Source organism: Neodiprion virginianus, chromosome 2, assembly GCF_021901495.1.
Source record: "Neodiprion virginianus isolate iyNeoVirg1 chromosome 2, iyNeoVirg1.1, whole genome shotgun sequence".
In the NCBI taxonomy this organism is placed as follows: domain Eukaryota; kingdom Metazoa; phylum Arthropoda; class Insecta; order Hymenoptera; family Diprionidae; genus Neodiprion; species Neodiprion virginianus.
The window spans coordinates 5124679-5146191 of NC_060878.1; the positions used below are offsets into that span (position 1 = coordinate 5124679).

The 21513-nt window shown below is 36.0% G+C and overlaps 1 protein-coding gene across 1 annotated transcript in view; it reads left to right on the forward strand.

The window, feature by feature from the left end:
- Window positions 1-2982: 2982 nt before the first annotated feature.
- LOC124298915 (uncharacterized) overlaps window positions 2983-21513 on the forward strand; it is a 193843-nt gene continuing 175312 nt past the window's right edge. Inside the window, exon 1 of the mRNA XM_046751570.1 lies at window positions 2983-4157. Within this exon, the coding sequence (XP_046607526.1) occupies window positions 4086-4157 (72 nt within the window). The 5' untranslated portion in view covers window positions 2983-4085. The remainder of the gene's footprint in view (window positions 4158-21513) is intronic.

Genomic DNA, 21513 nt, shown 5'->3' on the forward strand with positions numbered 1-21513 from the left:
TAATAATCCACCGGGCGTAGCGAATCGTGAAAGAGGCCCGTTCATCCAGCACAATTTTATCCGCTGCCCTTTGGGACCGACAGCCGCGACCGGGTGAATCGAAGGGACTTGAAACGATATAATAATTGTATAAGTTGATTGCGTAACTTCTTTGCAAGTGTCTTTGCAAATTTTGATAAAAATCGTTGGTGTGTTTTAGAACTGAAGAAACAATTCCAAAAAATCACTAATACAAATCGGAGCGTGAAAATGTTTCATTTCGGAAATCGAATGTTTTTTCTTTCATATTTCTTAAAATTCAATTTAGGTGCTTCTGAGATGGGTTTAACAATGTCATAGGATAAGGACGAATGATTAAACAAAATTTGAACATTATTTTTTTGCAAGCCTTCCAGGTGTCGTATCAACGTAGATAAAATGCTTGGTGAAATCAAATAATGTCACGGTCAACCGTTTGCCGAGTTGGCGTAGAATGCCCCATGCGTAAAGGTAATACACTGTATGTGAGTTAATTCTTCCGATCGTTTACACGTTATCGCAATACGATATTGTACATTTTACAGTAACTTAAACCCCCGATGCACAGGCAGATATTGTACAAGCTCACAATTTATATAATATATTACAACAACTTATATCGTCAGGGATAAATTTATAGGTACACATATATACATACCTATATAATACGTTATGGCGAAGGTGGAGCTAGCAGAGGCAGATAAACAGATATATGTATAATGTATATATATATATATATATATATATATATATCTATATAATATATAAGAGTCCGCGGCAGCAGGAAGGTATAATTTATTAATGATATGTTATTTTTTGGGCGTGCCTTTAACCGGGAGGAGAAAAAGTTCGGTAGAGCTGCATGTAGGTGCAGTAGACGTGCCGAAGTGCGGGATATGCACCCTGCTCCGTGGGCACCTCGTTCGTTCAGGGAACTCGAGGTCCTTACCTGTTGAATCCCCGGGACCGAGGACCGAGCCGGTGCCCGTCTCTGACCCGGGATACAGTTTAGTCACGTAAGACGAAATCCCATCGAGACGGACCTGTTTTTTTTTTTTTTAGTTTTTTTCTATTTTTTTACCCACCCCTGCAGGGCCGATGCCTTTCATCCCCGTAGCGGGGTCGCGTCTCCACACTTTGCCCCTTTTCTCATCCCAGGAATTATTATATTCAAAGGTTTTTCACTCCGCGGGGATGCCGGCGAAATGCTTTATTTATGCACGATAATACTGCTCAAAGGGTAGGTTGACGCATACGAAATTTATTGGGGGATCCTTCTTATCTTGAAATTGATTGTATGCATGTAGCAACGGGACTCCTGTAGTTATGAAAAACTAGGTAAAATATCCTCGAATTTTACTCAGACATTTTCCTATTCAATCGCAGCAGTATTGTTCAGAGATCTAGGATATAATAGATAACAGTTTCGTATTGGTCGTTTTGTTTATTATACAGTATCAAAGATGATTACAATCACAATATGCAAGTCAGCCTCCTTCGCGTATTATATAATACATCTGTTTTATTTAATTTTATTCCTGAAGAATTAGAAACTATATCGGTATTAATGTTATATATCATACGTGTATATCTTATATACGTGTAATTTTGAAATTCTCGGAAGTTGATTGCTTAATTAAAAACGAAACACTTCCTTAATTGCGGAGAAATTGCTCGGTTGTTTCATTGAATGAAACTTAATCGTATAATCCTGAAGATAGACCTTTCCATTAAACCTATACAACTCTGTGTAAGTACACCAACTTGTACGGGCGTTTGTATGTAAAATTTATTTCACGGAAGAAGTATATATAATATACCAACATCGTACAAATCCGGGACTAATAAAAAATTTCCCATCCGTTCTGTGCGGATAGAGGTGTGAGATACGGAATATATAATATATAGATTGTAATGAACGGTAATGAGAATAAACACAGTTTTATTAATTGATTAAAACTAAGATTCAAGGAGAGGAGGTATCTTATTCGCTATGTAAAAAAAAGAACACTTGAAATTGCAATTTTTCGATAGCACTACTTTCCTTTTCTAATCCTTGGAGGGATATCATTATTATTAGTATAAATCCAGAGCTTAGACAAGTAATTGATACATCCAGCCAGTTGTAGAGAATTAAATTTCCCACAAGTTTGGTTATGACCATTTTTACTCAAATGTTGAAAATGGGCGGGTTCTTTGACAAAAACAAATTCCCCAATAAATGAAGCCAATACCGAATCTGGTGAAAATGTTGAATTTCGACTGGTAACGAACCCGGAAAAATTACAAAAGTAAAATAGCGGAACGGAAAAATGCAATTTCAAACGTAGACTCTACGTATGTTTCAATGGGCGAGTTATTTGACGCAAACCAATTCTCCCATAAATCCAAGATGGCGGTTGAAGCCATTACCGAATTTGTTGAAAACTTTGAATTTAGACTACCAATAACGACCGCCCAAAAGATGAGAAGAATAAAATAGCGGAGCGGAAAAACAGCAATTTCAAACGTACGTCCCGACCGGACTGTAGAGCCGATCGTCGAGAAGAGTTGGCATGCGCGTGTTTCCGCCGTGCATTTTCTTATCCCCGATCCGCGGGTGAGACTCGGACTCGCGATTAGTGAGAACAGTCGAGTCCCTTTATTCTTTGCTCCGCGTGGTGCGCGAAGAGGCATTGTTTCAGCACCCACGCGATGCCGCGACGTAGGCTACACTCTAACAGACGTTTCAGTACTCGGTGGTGGAAGAAGAACAATCGTCGCTGGATGGGCGGATGGTGAGCTCGCCTCGGCCCTGCGGACACTCTAACAATCAGGTAGCGTCGGCGCCGGTCGTCGAAGCGAAGATAGATGCGGCAAACAGACACGCCTGTAAAGCCACGCGGAGTTATAGTCGAGTCGCGAGTCTCTTATGTCGCGTGTTTAGTCATTACCCGGCAGCCACCGCCGCCAGTCGCCGTCGAGCGCGATTCCTTGATTCCTTCCTCAAAACAAAGGAAGAACGGATCTTGCCTGATCGCTAAAAACGCCACGGTCGTCATCCGTGTCACATCGTCAGCTCGCAGTCTGACAAACAGAATTTGTCGAACCATAATCCGAAATCTAAAAACGGAAAAGCCCGCATCGGGTCAATCGTCGCGAGTCGAATCACCGGGGGATTCCGAAATCGAGAACTAACCCCGCAGATTAAAGTTCGACGTCTGTCGCAGTCGATTCTCTCCTGCCGCTCTTAGCATCGTCCTGAAGTTTGCCGCGTTCGAAAAATCGTCAACCGGCGTTTAAGCCGCCCGCCTCGAGTCCCGGCGACAGTTGAGCGTCGGGTTCGGCCGATCGCGGAGTGTTTCGCGTCTGTTCCTTTCCCTCGATAATCGTATCGCGTTTCGGGGGAGTGTTTTTCTCTTGTTTAAACGTTATTATCGTATCACAGTTTTCGTTGTTGTTGTTGTTATAACAGTTTCTTCTTTATTTTCCATTTGAGACGTTGATAATTCGAACAATCTTTGTAGTTTGTTCGTTCAGTGTTTTGTGGTTGTTTGGAAGGTTTTTTTCGCCGTGTTATAAATGCGTCAGAGGGGGGGAGGACGAGGAAAAACAAAGACAATATCCTCCCCGCTTGTGTTTGCTGTTTATTTTCGACGACGATGCAGAGATCATCGAGTAGTTTGCGTTGGTGCGGGTAACGTAGACGCTAATTGAGGAATTGACATTTGTCTCTCGCGTCGAATAGTTGCTCTCACTAATTCTACCTGCACATGATACGTATCTGACCGTCTGTTGCGTAACACATACGAGATCGGATTCGTCCACGGTTGATGGAAGTTACGAAACTGTGATGAATTAACGTCATTTATGACTAATTCACAAGTTGCAGAATCGAAACGCGTCGCGCGGCGTGTTAATATTGTGCGTGGCTATGGTCTTTGCCAAATCTACGCTTAATGCGTTAAAATTATACGACGTGCGTGCTGTGATGTTTGTAATCAAATGTGCATTTTTCAAGTTTACAAAGTGAAATTTTTGTTATTATTATTCTTACTCGTCCTCGAGCAATAACTCGCCTCGTCGTCATGGCATACGTACTTTGGAGAGTCTTCATGAAAAAGTACACCAAGGTCCGATTGGGAATTAGGAATCTACCGGTGAGTTTTCAGTTTAACGATATTATGCAATATTTAACGAGACAATTTGTACGTTGTCTTGTCTACAAGCGATCAAATACTAAACGCGATATCAGCTGTTAGATAATTATTGATTCAGATCGTGCTGAAGTTAGTAACGTTATTCTAACGATTCATGCTGAGGAAAAACCGTTGATTCGTAATTTTTGAATCGTTCCAAAATTCAGTCAACCGTAATAGAACGAAATAAACTCATATTTTGCAATCCTAGTTCCTTCGAAATCTTTATAAAAATAAGAAAATTGTAATCTTTTCTCAACCTTTCGTTACGATAACTTCAAACTCGTTAATTCGCAGAGGGTGGTAAAAAATACATAATAGTCTTTCCTTTTTTTAATCGTTATTCATTCGTCTCTACGAATGAATATGTATATTATCTAGATCATAAAAAAAGTTATTCTAGTAAAAGCTGTATGTGTGTGTGTGTATCGAATTGTGAAAGTATGTATACGTATGAGAAATCGTTCAACGCCGATTTTCGGTTTATTGGTGCGCACTTCTTCGTAATATTTAATTTCACGAAGTTGTGTGCTAGTAGAGGTCGATTTCTTTCCCCCCTTTTATATTCAGAGTCCGTGGTCGATGTTGTTGATAGTTTTTTTTTTTTTTTTGCTACCGTAGCTTCTTCACTTTCGTTGAAAAAATTTTCTTTTTCCTTGATCTGATTACGATTATACTACGGTTGGTATTTAAATACGTAGGTACGTATTCGTCACGCACAATTATTCATCGATTCTTTACGGCGGATTGAGGAGATGCATAAAAAACGAACGAGACGTATTGTTATAAATAAACTGGGACAAAAAAAGGCCTCGCCGCAAGATGTATTACCCATGCAGTATGTGTGTGTGTGTGTGTGTGTGTGTGTGTGTGCGTGTATTGATTGCAGGATATTATAACGCGTGGAACGAAACTCGAGGGCATAACATTGCAAAATCACGAATTAAGCAACCTGTATGCGTGTATTGTGACTTGAATTATCGCACGATGCGACGCAGGCTCGGCTAGAACAACGACAAAAGCTGCGTTACAACTACCATACAGCGTAATACATTTAATGTCGGAATTGAAAGTCACACTCTTTTCGATTCAAAGAGGCGGAAGGAACGAACACCCTTTTCTCTCTGCGTTGCAAATTCTATTACAATACAGCTGTGTGCACGGAGATTTATTTTCTGCAGAAATTTACAGAGGAAAAGAAACGCAGATATCGAGAGTACAAGTCTTCACCTCGTTGAACGAGGCAAAAAGAGATCAATCATCGAGTATACGTACGAATGATGCGTAAGACGCGAGTGACGCGATCGTAAACCTATAATGATACGGTTGATTTCAGGTTACGGTCGTTTCATTTCACCTCTTTGTTTTTTTTTTTATTCATTTTGCATGCAGTCATTACTGATTCGTTATTTTAATTTAACTTCGATCATTTTTCATAAGTCTATTTATGTACAACTAAGAAGAAAGAAATACGCGCAAGGATAAGTTTAAACGCCGTTGCATCGAACGATGTGATTTATACGTTGGACTGAAAATGAAAATTTGTGATATGCTATTTTTTACACGAATGCGACTCGCAAATATTGGATAAAAATACAAAGAATGATGAGAATAATTTCGAGAAAATATATATATATATGAAACTCAAAACATTTATAAATTTTCAACAATTTTTTAGGGTACCCATTTTACCCACAATTTCCGGACTTTTCGTGTAACGACGTTGCGGGTAAAATGAGCACCCTAAAAAATTGTTTAAAATTTAAAAATTGTTTTCAATTTATTTTCGTACTTTAGAATACTTTCAATATGAGATTAGCTGTACGTATAAGAGACTAGTGGATAAAAGGCGGAAAAATGGTCCAATGTTCAAACAACATGTTTCAAAGTTTTGCGCAAATTTTTAGGTGTGCTCGTTTTGCTCGCCTTATCCTAAGTTTCCAAGATACATGTATAGTTTATTTCGTGTTTGAAGTTTGCTATTATAGAGCAAGCGAATAATGAAATTTAGAATGTTTTTCAAAATTGAAGACAAAACTAGGACAAATTTTCAGGGTTGTTCACGTTGCCCGTTCATCTTCTGTACATTATATAGAAAGGAATCGTACGCAGTCGGTTACTTTTCCGGATTTACATTTCCGGTAAAGGAGAAGACGGAGAAGGTGGAAGTGGGACTCGGTACTAATCCTCTCCCTCTCCGCAACTCTTCACGTTTTATAATTATCATCGACGCGAGGCTCGCTGCAACTTTGCCGATCGCGCATTGGATAAACAGCTCACGTTTTCACCGCCATGCGTTTTATACGCGGACGTGCCTCAAGTGTGAAATTGAAACTGTTATGCGTCCCGCCCTCGCGATGCAAAGGGGAAAAGATGCGCCTTCCGTCGTCTTGTAGAAGAAGAAGAAGAAGAAGAAGAGGAAGAAGAATAATGCACACCTGCGGTAGCACGCCTCTGGGGAAATAATACATATCCACGTACGCGACATGAAGAGAGAATTTTCAAATCGAGACTGCGACAGAGAAGAGCCGACGAATCTTGAATAAATCATCATTCAAATCTTCTCGATCGAATACGTATTAGGATCTCAAGAAATACTCGATAAAGAAAAAAATAGAACGGGGTTTAAATTCCAATTTTGAATACTTCCGAAAGCGTGAAATTCGGAATTTTCAACTGGCGAAACTTGAGTAAAGTAATGAAACTTTGACGAAACATCGGATGTTCGAATGGTTCAAAGTTCCGAAAGGACAAAATGCCGAAAAGTCGTAACTTCGACGATTCAAAGTTCCGAAAGTGCGACAATAAGGAAGTTTATAAAGCTGAAATACCGAAATTCCGAATGATCGAACATTTTCAGTTCCTTGAACGTCTGGCTTTGTGAAATTTCACTCACCACTTTGATCTTGAGTAAACTACGCCGTGTGAGTACGTTTTAATATACGGAATTTTACCCCATCGTAACTTTATTCTTTGTAATTTTCCTCTATCGTAACTTTACTTTTCGGAACTTTGCTCAATCGTAACTTGAATCATCGTAATCTTGCAAACTTTGTTGTTTCTTCAAACTTTGATATCTTTACTTCAAGTTTCGCGACAAAATAATTCGGAGTTAGACGTTTTTGGAACTTTTCAAATTCAGAACTTCAGCCCCGCCTCCAACGATAAAAAGGCGAAAATTTACGCTGGAAATTTTCATCCGATCTTTTCCTTCGTATTAAGAAGATGAACAAATTCTGTCTCACAGATTTCTCGGTGATATCATTCGTACAGCAAAGTTTTCTTTCATCTACAACTCTTATCGAATCCAGCATTGAACTTCCCGCATCTGCCGAACTTGCGGCATCCACGTTCCACTCCGCGACCTTCGACCTAATTGTAGCCGCTCATCTTTTTGCACACGCTAGAAACGAAGGATAATTAATATTGTTGCCGCTATCGCGTAAATACAATAGCGATGCAATGGCGAAGCTTCGCGTTTGCTAATTATATCTGCCTCGGTGTGTTTACGTACGTTCTTTAACGAGTGTACGTATCTGTTCTCTGACAAGTGTATCATCATTGATGTGCAGACATCGGCGTTGGAAGGCCGGGCAATTCCCCTTCTTCGTAACGCGATGCTAGTAATTGTCGGACCGTAACTCGGCCTAATTTACACCGCCGCGTTGTATAAAATTGTATAATTTAAAACTGCTTTACTTTACCGCGAATCTCAAGGATATATAATTGTAAGCAGCGTTTGAGGCACCCGTATGTTAGTAACTAGATTCAGCAAATCACTGATTAGAAAAGGAATTCGTGATGTCCTTGAATTTTGGTTCGAATTTGACAATTTTTCTAGAATTCGGTTACAGGTTCACGTTTATTAAACAAATTGAAGTTGGTCACGTTAATGTAACGCGAAATATAGAAATTTTAAAATCATTGTTTGTGTAAAAATTTTTAATTACTCTAAAGGAATTTAATTTTCCAAAATATCAATACACTAATAGATTATTCAAAGTTTGAAAGACAATGTTACAATTGTGAAATAATGATTTTTCCTAAAACCGGATCGTTACATTAACGTTAAGAACTTCGATCTCTTGTTTATTAATAACTTTGGTCAAAACTTGCTAATTTTTTTGCTGACGGGCTTAAACTTGACAAACATCAACATTATTTTTTAGTATCTTTTCGGCACTTGATCACTCTACACTTTTCGTAAAATTTCTAATAACTTTCAAAAATCTTTCGCTATATGATATATACACATATAATATGCAGCACCTTCAAGTCCAGCATTAAATTATACCGACATGTGATTGCAATTGCTGAATTTTAGACGGATAATCAATGCAAAATGCAATGCAGTGTTTTTATGTACATTTGAAAATGGCAGTATAATTATAATGCGGATTTTATTACGTTCGTCTTATAACAACCAGATTACAAAAATTTTATATCGTACGTATAAAACAATTGAACGACGTTACTGGAGGCAATGCGTTTTAGCTAAATAATAAACTAGAACTACCAAACTACCTACAGGCTGCAACGGTGTATGTATACCTAGATGTACGTAGTACAAGCATAAAAGAACCTCGCGCCGTTATGTCACAGCTTGGCAATCTAAACTCGGTGTCCAGATGATCCGCAAAAACTGTATAAGAGCTAAAGAAGCGAAGCTAAAGAAATGTTGAAAATGGACGACACCATCGATCAACGCCACATCGTTATAGCCCAAGGCCTTTCTTACGTATCCTCATCCTTCTCGTAACCCTTTGAGTCGAACGTTATTGTGCCGAGTCAATTTAACTCTTGTAACAAGATAATATTTCGTGATTTTTGGGGTAGCTGGTTGCGAATCTGAAATCAGATTTTGAAAATTCGAGGACGCAAAATTTCGAATTTTATCGAAAACGGTCAAAAAACTTTAAGCAGAGATTTTCGGGGTCGCTGATTGGATTCGTCGTACCGAATTTTCGAAATCTGATTTCACGTTTGTAATCAGGAACCTCAAAAATTCCTGGTCAAGAGTTTTTTTCCGGATTCGATCGAACTCGAAAATTTCATCCGCCATATTGGATCCGCAACCTTGAATTATTTTATATCCAATTTCAGATTCGTAATCAGCCGCACCAAAAACTTATAATTTATGTTAAACATGTTGTACGTGTATGAGGTGTAACTTTGATGGAAATTAATTATTCCTTCAATTTACACGATTTTTTTCGATTCATTTGTTTCTAATAATAATAATTTACATTACATCGCAATCATTACTTTCGAGTATTGAAAATCTATCGGTATACTGTCAGAAATAGTAAAAAAAACCGCGAAGAAATGTGTTTTCAAAGTTAATAATCGATAACAAGTTACTCGCAATAAAATTTGACATTATGTAAAGAAAAGTATTGTTTTTAACGCGGTGCAACGTGAAAAAATTGAAAAATCGAACCAGTTCATATTCACCCCTGTGCGTCGATTCGTCCCTTCGCGAGTTTGAAACTACTTGCAGTAGTAGAAGAAAGGGTGCATAGTTTATAAGTGAAGTTTTTAAGACGTCGCAGGAGCAGCAGGACAGAACAGAACGGTTAGCGGTCAGACTCCCTTGACCGTGAACCTAGGTTGACCCGCGACACAAACGCACAACAAAACACTCCTCCATAAATCTACCCGTAGGACCAACGTCGTCCTGCATGCAAGCCTCCATCGTTACGATGCAGCTATGCCGCATTCCCTTTTATATTCGACACCGACGATGAGAGAAATTTTTAGTTCCGGTTACCGCTCGGTCCTTAACTTTTTTCATTTTTTACCACAATCGACAAAATATTGTTCCAGGTAGAAAATGAAAATTAGTTTTCTAGCTGTTACCGGAAAGTCTGGTATCCGTTACTATTCTTTATCATTACGATCACCGTTGCTTTATTTTCTTGCAACTGTTGCGAAAATTTAACGCTCGTGCAACGATAAATTGACGTTAAAGCCTTGTTTGACTAAAAAAGTAGAGTAAACCTCAGAAACCGATTCAGCGTTGCGATTACCAAAAAAGGATCGACGATAGCGCAAAATGGTTAGGCGTACCTCGTTTTTCCTAATTCCAATAATATTCAAACAGTTTTTTTAACGATACTTGTATTACTCAATTTTTCTAGTTACTATACATATGAAATTTTTCTATATATATGTAGATTTATATACACATAGTAACTGATCATTAAAAAGCAGGAAATCAAATTTGGTTTTCTTTATTATAAACCACGTGTTAATTTTTTTCAAATTCCTTCAATGGCGTGAGAACGAAATATCGATTTACTTATCATACGTATATTATACAGCTATACATATATGGCTGGTGAAAATGTGGGTAATGAGGGCTGATATGAAAATTTCTAAATTGTATTACATTAAACATCTTTCAAAAAATTGGGTCACGGACGGAATTGTTCGAACCCTGGTCATTAGCCACGATCTATTTTTTCGACCCATTATATGACTCCAATACTAAAGCAGGGATATATTATCATCGTAGTTTTTTTTTTTTTTTCACCTACAGAGTTTGATTGTCATTTTAGTTTCTCGATAAAGTTAATGTGAAATTTATTTTTAAAAGTGATAACGAACGAAAACGACAGCAATTAAATCCGTTGAAAGTTAGTCTGCGCAGATAACGTGTATAAATGAATAATTGTCGACGAAAAATCTCGAAGAAAATACGATCCATTATCGTAGTTACAACTGATGTAAATGTAAATTTGTATTGAAAATAATTCTATCATACATATATATATATATGTTGTATATGCATGTATATTATATCTGTATATATATAATCTCACCTCGATTATCCGGACGGAAATAAACAAGACGACGACGCTTGAGAACACGCCGTGAAAACGATGAATGGAGTTTGTGGTGGTGTTTTTTCTCACCTGGTCAAAGTTCGCGGTTGTTCTCTTTTTTCTTCTTCATCTTCTTCTTCCTCTTCTTTCACTCGTTTCTTTTTCGGTGCACGTTTATGTATTGAGGATACTGAATGAACGGAATCGCCGTCGGGAGAATAAATAAAGAGAGACGTCTTCTACCTTCTCTCTTTAGTTTACTTTTTTTTTATTTTTTTTTTCTGTATTTCACATTCTCGTTACAAATTGAATTTCAAAATCGATCGCCTTGTAACGGTTCTCCACGGTCGATTTTATATCGACGCTTTCGATAGTCGAAATTCAATGACTTTTCCTCAATTTCCAGATTACAAAATGAATTTTCGAACATTAAAAATTTATCAAATTTATTTATCCCGTAAGATGCGGTAATTTTTGTATACAAATTTAAGAATATTATGTACCACAATTTTTATGTTCAGAACTTGGAGACCGATTTTTTTATCTCAAATCGCTTGAGTTAGTAACCTTATCGCAATGATTCGTTTTTCGGAAAACGAGTTGTTTGGTAATTTTAGGAATCTCCGAAACGAAGTAAATTATACCGAGGCAAAAGTATTTCATATTTTCAAAAATTTAAGCCACTTCAAATTCACTACAAAAATTGCAAAACAGTGATTCGTACATTCCCAATATGTTTCGTTACGATAAAGTTACCAACTTCAGCCTCGTAAATCTTGTACATTTGTTCGGTTGCACTCTACGACGTTTTTTTTTTTCTCGATAAAGAACATTTCTTGTCACAAATTTAATCAAACAATGATTTGTTCGTTATCGATATTCGCCCCGTTCCGTCGAATGGAAAAACTTGTCATCGCTACTGTATAAACCGAAACAGTATTTAATACTAGCATAACAGTCTGCTCGTATCACATGCGAATTATAATTTCCTTGTACAATTGGACACATGGGAACTTTTTGTAATTTCTTGCTCTTTCTTCCCTCTTTTACAGGTATACAATTATAATACGTATAACGAACGCGATACGCGAATCTTTATTATATCGTTCATGTCCGTGCAACATATTGCACAGGTACGGTATATTCATTATGCGTATACCTATTCAGTTCGCAAACTCACTCGCAAACTACTTTTATCATTGTCTCTGTTGTACCGAAGCTATTCCCGCCTCGGTGTTTTCTATAACAGATTTTCTCTCCTCCGTACTTGGCAAGAACCTTTTTCAGCACACCCAGAGACACGATTACCATCACCTTACACCACCTTCTACCTTACGCTACATCCGGCTGACTTTGCTTCAACCGACAAACGATTTTTCCTCTTCCTTAATCCTCCCCCTCCTCTCTCCTTATTTCGTCCACCTCGCGTCGAGACATTTTCACCATCGTTTTAACCGAAAATTAAATGTTATCGTTAAAAGTTTGCATTACGCGTGCCAAATAAAGAGAGGAATCTACGCTAGTTAAACACTGGCAGAATGCTGCCGGTGTTGCGTAATGCTGAATAATGGCGAACTGTTGACTCTCCAAGCGACGCGACGGTCCAGCTGATTTACGTTTTTTATTTGTATACCTGTAAAACATCCTATACGACGCGATCATCATTTGCGTCAAGGTCTCTTGACGCCACGGATTACTTACGCAGACTCGAACCGCGCGCGGTGTTCGCTCAGGGATTTTTTTAAAACCCTTGTCAAAAAACCTATCGCCGTGCGAAAAAAACCCGATTCGTCAATTATTTGTAGTAATTAATATGCATTCGTCGGAATTTTAACTGCGTCGCGAACTGCTGTAAAATTATTCCATACGCACAGAATTTTTCCAACGTCACGTTGCATTGTGCAAGTTATTGTACGATTGAAGAAAGCAAAAAAAAAAAAAAAAAAAACTTTCGATTAAACTTTTAATCAAAAATACAATTTAAGAATGAAAAAAAAAAAAAAAAGGAAATGACTTAACTGTATCGTTATAAATTCAGAGACTCCTGTGTAATAATTTGGGAGAAGAAAGAAGCTGGTGAAAGAAGATAAAAAAAAAAACTTTGCGTAGTGTCTGAATCGACGAAAAAACTTTGATGCGGTTAAAATATCGAGTATAATTTAAACGCGAATCTTGATCATTTTCATTGTGAAAAATGTACACATTATATTTCTCGTAGTTTAGAAAAAAAAAAAAAAAAATGAGGGGCAAACGTGAAAAAAGCAACAAAAAATTGAGTATACTAGTAACGAGGAAACGAAAATGTAAAATCCGTTTCTCGTGCACTGTAAATTAGAATTTCCGTAAGAAAAAGTCGTATTATTCGGTAGAATTATTCGAAAAATCTACCGGTCAAAAAGTTGTACAGGAATTTTGACTTTTTTTACGTGTTTTCTTCGTTACCGCGATAAAAATCAGACGCGTTAAAAATGGTAAAAAGTGATTATGGAATTAGTCCGAGGTTACAGCTGCAGCGAATCTTTGTATTGTACCTTTACCCGCAAGCTTGTAAGAACGAAATGTTCGCCGCGTTACGTAATCGGTCGCGATTGTAGAAAACCTGCGTGCGTGTGCGTTTGTCTCTACTTACTTACCATTCGCACGTTTGCTCCATTGTCTATCTTCCTCCCTCACTCCCCGGCTAATTTCCCCTCCGCGAATCGCGTTTCCTATTTCATTCATTTTTATTCACGGCACGAAACTTCTAACTCTGCATAACACACACACACACATTTATCACACAAATGTATATTTATACGTATATATATATATAAATAAGGGCCGAGCGAATAAAATCGCTAATTTTTAAACATTATATATATATATATAAAATTCGCTACGCTATACGAGGTGGAACAAAAGAGATAATTTATACCTCCCAACATTTGTTTGTCAACTGTCGTAAATTCTCCTACGTTTCGCTTATTTATTTGTTTATTTATTTATTTTCCATGCTACGGAGATTCGAAATTTGGATTTTTCATATTTGACGATTTATTTCCGTATAAGCCGGCTAATATATATCCTCGGGTTTTTAGTCTTATGACCTCGAATTCAAGGCTGAAGGCTAATCGATGCATTTTTTTCACTGATAACAACACCGGTTGTATCTACGCACGTAAATCCATTGTGCAAACATAGATTTCAGATAAATAGATAAATAGATAGAGAGGGTGAGAAAGACGGCTTTGAAAAGCCCTTGAAAAGCGAAACTCGGTTCGCACGAGTCTTAAGGGGGTATTCTAGTGTAGAAATTTGAAAAAAGTCGATTTTTTTTTTTTTATATTTTCAAAGCTTAACCTTTCAAGAATGTGTCCTTAAAAGGACAAGTCAAAATTTCAATTATTTTCAGAGATATAGCTATTTTAGTGACACGTCTTCAATACTGGCTCGGCTGGAACGAATTTTACTCGAAACTTTAAACGCGTTTTTCTCAAAACTACATTTTTCAAAACGGTTGACATGATTTCTCAAGTTCTATTGAACCGATTTACTTGAAATTTGGTGAGAATCTTCTCAATACATGTCTCTATCGCACGAACTATTATTATAACGAAATAATAATTTTTACTATTTTTAAAAAATTCAGAAACGTCCAAAAAAGTCAAAAAAAACGTATTATTTTTTCGGACAGCCGTAATTTGGCAAATAAAAATTTTTATTCGACTTTTTTTTAGTTAGTACGATAGCTGCATTTATGTAGATTAATAATCTTTTTTTTTTTTTTCTGATTTTGAAAATGCTTGCAATCGTGACAACATTGGCGCGCCATTTTTTTTGTACCCCCCACTTCAACAACTCATAGCACTTTCAATTTTGTATTTTTTGACTTGTTTTTTTTTTTTTTGTAATCGTGAAATAATAATAAACGCCTGATAAAAAAATGGATGGTAAAAATATTTTTTGTTTTTTGTTTATAGCACTTCAAAAAACACCTCAAATTCATGCCTCTACACTAGAATACCTCCTTAAACTCCGCAGCAGACACTTTAACGATTTCTTTTTTTCTGCAAAATTGTTGCTTCTGCGAAATTCTAAATCACCATCTGTTGCGCAATTCATTACGTTATAAACGTGTCATATATATAGATAGATATAGAGGAAAATATTCAAATGATCGAAAAGAAGGAAGTGATTTATTGATTATGAATCGAATCGATGTGAAGAGAATATATGTAATGTTTTTAAAGTCTTACAACAACACGGTATTCTACGGTTTTTGTGGTCTCCGATTACGAATCTGAAATTAGATTTGAAAAATTCCAAATAGATTCAATACGGTGGAAGAAAATTTCAAATTTCATGGAATATAGTTAAAAAACTCTATGCAGTGGCTTTCGAGGTCGCTGATTGGATCTGCCATGCTGAATTTTCAAAATCTGACTTCAGGTTCGTAATCAGCGACCCCAAAAACTTATAATTTATGTAAAACATGTATTCGGAAATTAATTATTCATTCAATCTTTACGATTTCTTTCAATCAATTTGCTTCCAAAAATAACAATTGACATTATATCGCAATAATTACTCTAAATTTCTCTAAATATTCAAAAAATGGAGGTAAGAATACTTCCCACCATGACTCGAAGGGTTATAAACCCACTGATGTTTTTCTCTGCATTTATAAATCGAATATTATTGTACGATAATGTGCAACGTTCTTGTAACGAAGCTGTGAATCACGATTTTTTTTTACACCCAACCGTATTATTGTTAGAATAAGTAAGAAACAAAATTCGCGGCGAGATATTCGAACATGTGTTCGTTGTACGGTGAAAAATCGAAGCGGCAGGTGCTGCGAGAATCATTTTTCTTTTTTATAACATTCGTCGATTCAATCACGTTTCGCCAGTCATCGAACAAATCGGGCATCTTTTATTCCACTCTCAAACGGCACTTGACACTCGAGTGTAACAACGTGTTTTTCCTGTGAATACGTATACGAGTGAGAAAGAATTCGCACGGTAAAAATTTCTTTCAGCTTCTTCGTACAATAGCTTTGTAATGTTGTACGTATAGATGCGATTACCGTTCTAGCGGTATTTTTAGTTAAATTTAATTTCTAACAAAATTAATCGTGAAGAATTATAATTGACGAAGGAACGGTTTTTCGGGAATTCGATACAATAGTAACTTTTTTACGATCAAAGTAGAAATGCACAGAAGCGATGTAATCGATCGAAGTAACAATCGACGATCAGGTGGCGTGTTGAAATTAAAAACCACTTGTCGGTAAACAATGAATTGAATAATACAGTGTGTGTGTGTATTCAGTTCACGATTTAAATGAAAAATAACAATGAAAAATAAAATAATCATTCAAATTTTCCTCCAAGACAGAAAATCGTCCAAATTCATTTTTTTCATCTCTATTATTTTGTTTCTTTTTTTTTTTTTTGCACTTTGTGGTATAATTTTCCAGTTCATCAAACAGTTTATTCTGCAAAACAATGTCAACCTTCTACGGTCATTATCTCTCATTCGTTATACAATTTTGATTCAAAATTCCGATTGCAGCATCTTGCAGATCTATGAATTATAAGTACAATTGTAACGATAAGTCTTGCAGTTGATAATACGGAAAACGATAATTCAGGGAAATAAGAGAATGAAACGATGCGCATAAAAAAAAAAAAATTTACTTGTACACCGATTATTTCCAAGATTTAAATTACAGGCTCTTGGGACATCCTGTACATGATAATTACGTTATGTCTTGTATTGACGCAAGTATACGGTACACGTACGTAAGTCGATCGTCAGCTGATTCCGGCATGCATTCATAGGATCACAAACGTATTGGTATAAAGTAATTATAATTGGGTCGTTAACCGAAGCCGGAAACGTGAATGGAAATTAATTGAAATTAAATTAAGTTCGATATGTTGTAGCATACCTGTAAATAATGACAAATTCTTCCGCACGCCAATTATCTTATTTACATAATATCCCGTATCGTATGTACCAGGCACCTGACACATATACATATACATATATACATATATATATAACTGTAGGTACATAAGTTATATATTATGTAATCGTTATAATTGTCGAACACACGCGACGCGTCTTGTTATGCTGATTTTTTAATCGCCATTTATTACACACATTACGCAGACCTAACGGGAAAATTTATCCTCCTTTCAATCATTCGATTATTATTTATTTGTCAAGTCGAGACGGATGACGCGCGGAAAGTAAAAAGTGTCCGGATCTTTGCATTTTTCCATCCCCGTCTTTGATGACGACATATATATATGTATATATATATAGGTATAAGAGTACAGATACTCGCCTCGTAGACCACGTGTGTTATTAGCATATCATTAGGGAATCATCTGCAGGACAGATAAACGACGTTAAATTATAGTTCGTATCTCCTGGACGAAAGTCTCGGGTGATGGTTAATTTAATGTACCTACCAGCGGCGTTTCGAGTGGAAGAAAAATTCGCATACAACAACAAGAACAACAGCAGCAGCAGAAGCAACGATAATACTAGTCATTAATAATAAGAATAAAAATATTTCGCTACGCATTTCGGGCTCGAAACAAACAATTTTAATTTTCAAATTTGAAATTCGAAAGAGTAATTAAACGTATAATCATATTTAACAGAGGGAAGTTCGTAAAGTTAAAGGGGGAGGAGGGGGGTACAGTTTAAGCGGTTTAAAATCATACCTATTTTAAGGAGCCGTCATTTTGTTATTAATTTAAACGAAGAAATTCCAAGATCTTGATGAAACTATAAATAATAAAACCCTGAAACACATTTTTAGGTAAAATCATCATTTCGCAACTGTAAGATCGTCTAGAATTGAAAAATTAATTTTTAAAAAGCAAGGTGTGTTCAGATTTAAAAAATTGAACTCCTTTAAAGTTGTTCTAGACTTTCGAAACAATGATTTTAGTTTCAATATTTCGTATTACAGATTAACGTTAGCAGCTTCAAACTGGTTTATATTTCGATTCAATTAAAAAACTATGTGCGTTATATGTTACAGAATTAATTTCTCGTAGGATATCTTTGTATGGAAAATTACTCGTTACAGTTATTATCGTTATCAATTTATCAAATTTATTGTTACATATGTATACGCGTGTTTAATGATGAGAAAAAATTTCCCTCAACATTCTGCAGAAACTTGGGATCTTACGTTGGCGATACGATATATGTGTATAATATTACAGACTTTGTTATTGTTGAATTAACCGATCAAATCGTGGGAAAATTTACCTACATTGAACGATTGAAATCTTTCCTACGATTATTTATAATAATAGCGTTATACGTCGACTATATAATAGCTGCGACAGTTATATTCTTGTAAACACTTTCGTCGTCGAGAGTTGTTGGCGATTGAAAGGGGCGATTATAGCCCCATTCTTGTTTCCTTGTGTCTATTAGATGTATAAACAATACACCGTGCCGGAAATAATATATTTATACGGTAGATACGTTGTAATAAGAATAACGCTAGATACCACGCACGTGGAATGTAAAGATTTTCCTTCGCGTGTAACGTTAAGTTGCAAATATTTGCGCATATTGAAGAAAGGAAATTAAAAAGGAAAGAAAAAAAGAAGGATCCTAAAGTTTATATTGTTTTAAGATGTGTTTGCGTGCGCGCGTAATTGGATGACGATAAATATTAATCGCTGTATATTCATAAATCACAATGTTGTGCATAATCAGGGGAACAAAAAAAAAAAAATCACAAGACTAATAATATGCCTTTTTTAATGATTAATTGGTGAACTCGTAACTTTAAATTTTCAATCAAGTATCAACGATACAATTTTTAATAAACTTTAATTCGCACTTATCGCGTAATTGGTTTCGAGTTTATTTTATATTCTGCATATTAGTTAATTAATTTGCAGTATATCTAATTTATTTACAACGGTTGTATGAATATACAAATATGAATGTATCGTTGTTGTAATAATACTTCCTGCGTTCTCATCGTAAAAACTTATACAATAAGCGATAATTCAACGACGTTGAATATTAAACAATTCTGTTCCGTGTGCGATAAGAAGAAAAAAAAAAGAAAAAATTATTTCTACTTATTTTCTTCTGAGAGAAATTTCGTCAAGTCAGAAGATAAGAGAGAAAATGAAATCGTTCGAAGGCTTGTCACTTGTACGTATTTTAAGACACTTCAACGTCACAAGTGGCGTATAAATAATAAATTTCTCTTCATAATCTTACGACCACTCTTATAATCCATCAAATATTCCTGACACTCGGTTAGCAGGGGTGAAATTCTAATTACGAGGCGTCATTAGGCGCGTCCAATTTTTATTCGACTCGTACCGTAAACAAGGAAATAAAACATTGAATGCACTTTAAACGAAATATTTTCACCGCTGTCAAAATCACGCATTTCAAAACTGAGAAATTGAACTGTTTAACGCGACGATTAATTTTTAGTAAAAATCATTATTGTTTCCCAACTTTAGGATCGTCTCTCAAATTTTGAGTTATATATTTTGGAAGTTAAGCTCCTTTAAAGTCGTTCTAAACTTTCGAAACATCGATTTTAGTTTCAATATTTAGTTACGTTAAAGTTATTAATTTCAATCTGGTTTGAAATTGGCAATTTTTATTTCTTTTTTTCATCCCACCGTTATTCGTGCGAAACTTTTACACACACTCATTTTGTAAAACTCATCACGCAAATTTCTCTTTTGTTGTTTTCACAATCAGCGGTGAAAATCCGTGATGTAGAAAGCTTACGTGATGTTTTGTTTCTGTTGTAAAATAATTCCCATCGTATGCAGTGAAATAATTTTGTTTTCTTAATAATATTTCAAGTAAAATATTATAAGTATACTTTTATATTTGTACTATACATATATTGGAAAATATTATTTCATCATGTTTCGAGTACAACACTGAGAAAAATTGAGTAAAACAGGTATCGTTAAAAATACTGTTTGAATATTGTTGGAATTGCGAAAAACGAGGTACGCGTAAACATTTTGCAACGCAAAATCAGTTTGTGAAGTTTACTCTACTTTTTTAGTCAAACAAGGCCTTAACGTCAATTTATCGTTGCACGAGCGTTAAATTTTCGCAAAAATTGCAAGAAAATCTAGCAACAGCGATCGCAATGATAAAGAATAGTAACGGATACCAGACTTTCCGGTAACAGCTATAAAACTAATTTTCATTTTCTATCTCTAACTACATTTTGTCGATTGTGGTAAAAAATGAAAATAGTTAAGAACCGAGCGCTAGCCGGAACTAAAAATTTCTCTCAGTGTATAATTTTTATCGTAACACCCGCTGTAATTTTAATGTATCGAACCAACTTGTATCGGATCGCATAATCGCGTAGCGAACATGCAATTGCAATTTACCGGCTATCTCGTCGTCCTGCAATTGTAGTCAACGATAAATTGTGAGAAAGTATGAAGTAGGCCAAGTTTGTACGGATTAATTAAATGCTGCTCAAACGCCTCTCGTATAGTACAATACCATGCATGCCGCGTGTTTACACACGAGTAGGCATAAATGTACATATATATATATGTATATGCATACACCTACACCTCTATTAGGTACGCACATGTTGGTATGTATGGGATATACGCGCGTTAACGTCAGTTCTGTATTAATAACAGGTTTGTTAAGCGATATAATTATCATCATCGTATGCAGGCAGGCTTGTGCGGTGTGTAAAAGAAAAGAGTTTAAAAAAAAAAAAAAAATAAAAGAAAAAAGTGAAAAAAGCAGCAGAAGATCGTGTTATAGTCTCGTGTATTAATACGATTGCATACATATGTAGCATTAAACGCTTGGCAGGTTTAATCGTTTGGCGTTTGGATATGCTAATCTGAAATATCGTTGTCAGATTTAATAAAATCTCTGCGTGAGGAAAGTAGTTTCTTTGATGCTCGCAATCATATTTATTTTACATACGTATGTTACAAACGCACAGTCACACACGTATAATATATGGAATTAATTAACGACGCTTCCGAGCTTTTAGAAACATTTTTTATGGATTCGGCTGGTTTACTACGTCAAAGTGGAGATAATCATTGTTACATTATATTAAAGCCCTGAAAAAATAAGATGAGAAAAAACTGCCAGAGAATTCTGCGATTGAAAATGCAAGTGCATTACGTATTATTGTACGCATAGGTATACGGTCGCGAATATCTTCAACGTGTATCAATTCACGCAGTGGGGGGTTGATTGGAGTTGAAGTTCCGAAAGTGTCTAATTCCGAATTATTTTATGGCGAAACTTGAAGTCAGGATATCGAACTTTAATCAAACAACAAGGTTTCGAATGGTCGGAAAGTAGACGACGGCTCAAAGTTCCGAAAATTAAAATATAGTCACACAGCGTAGTTTACTCAACGAGTGGGTGTAAAAAATGAGAAATACCGAAAGTCAGAAATGGTGAAATTTCACTTATTGTTAACCAGAAAT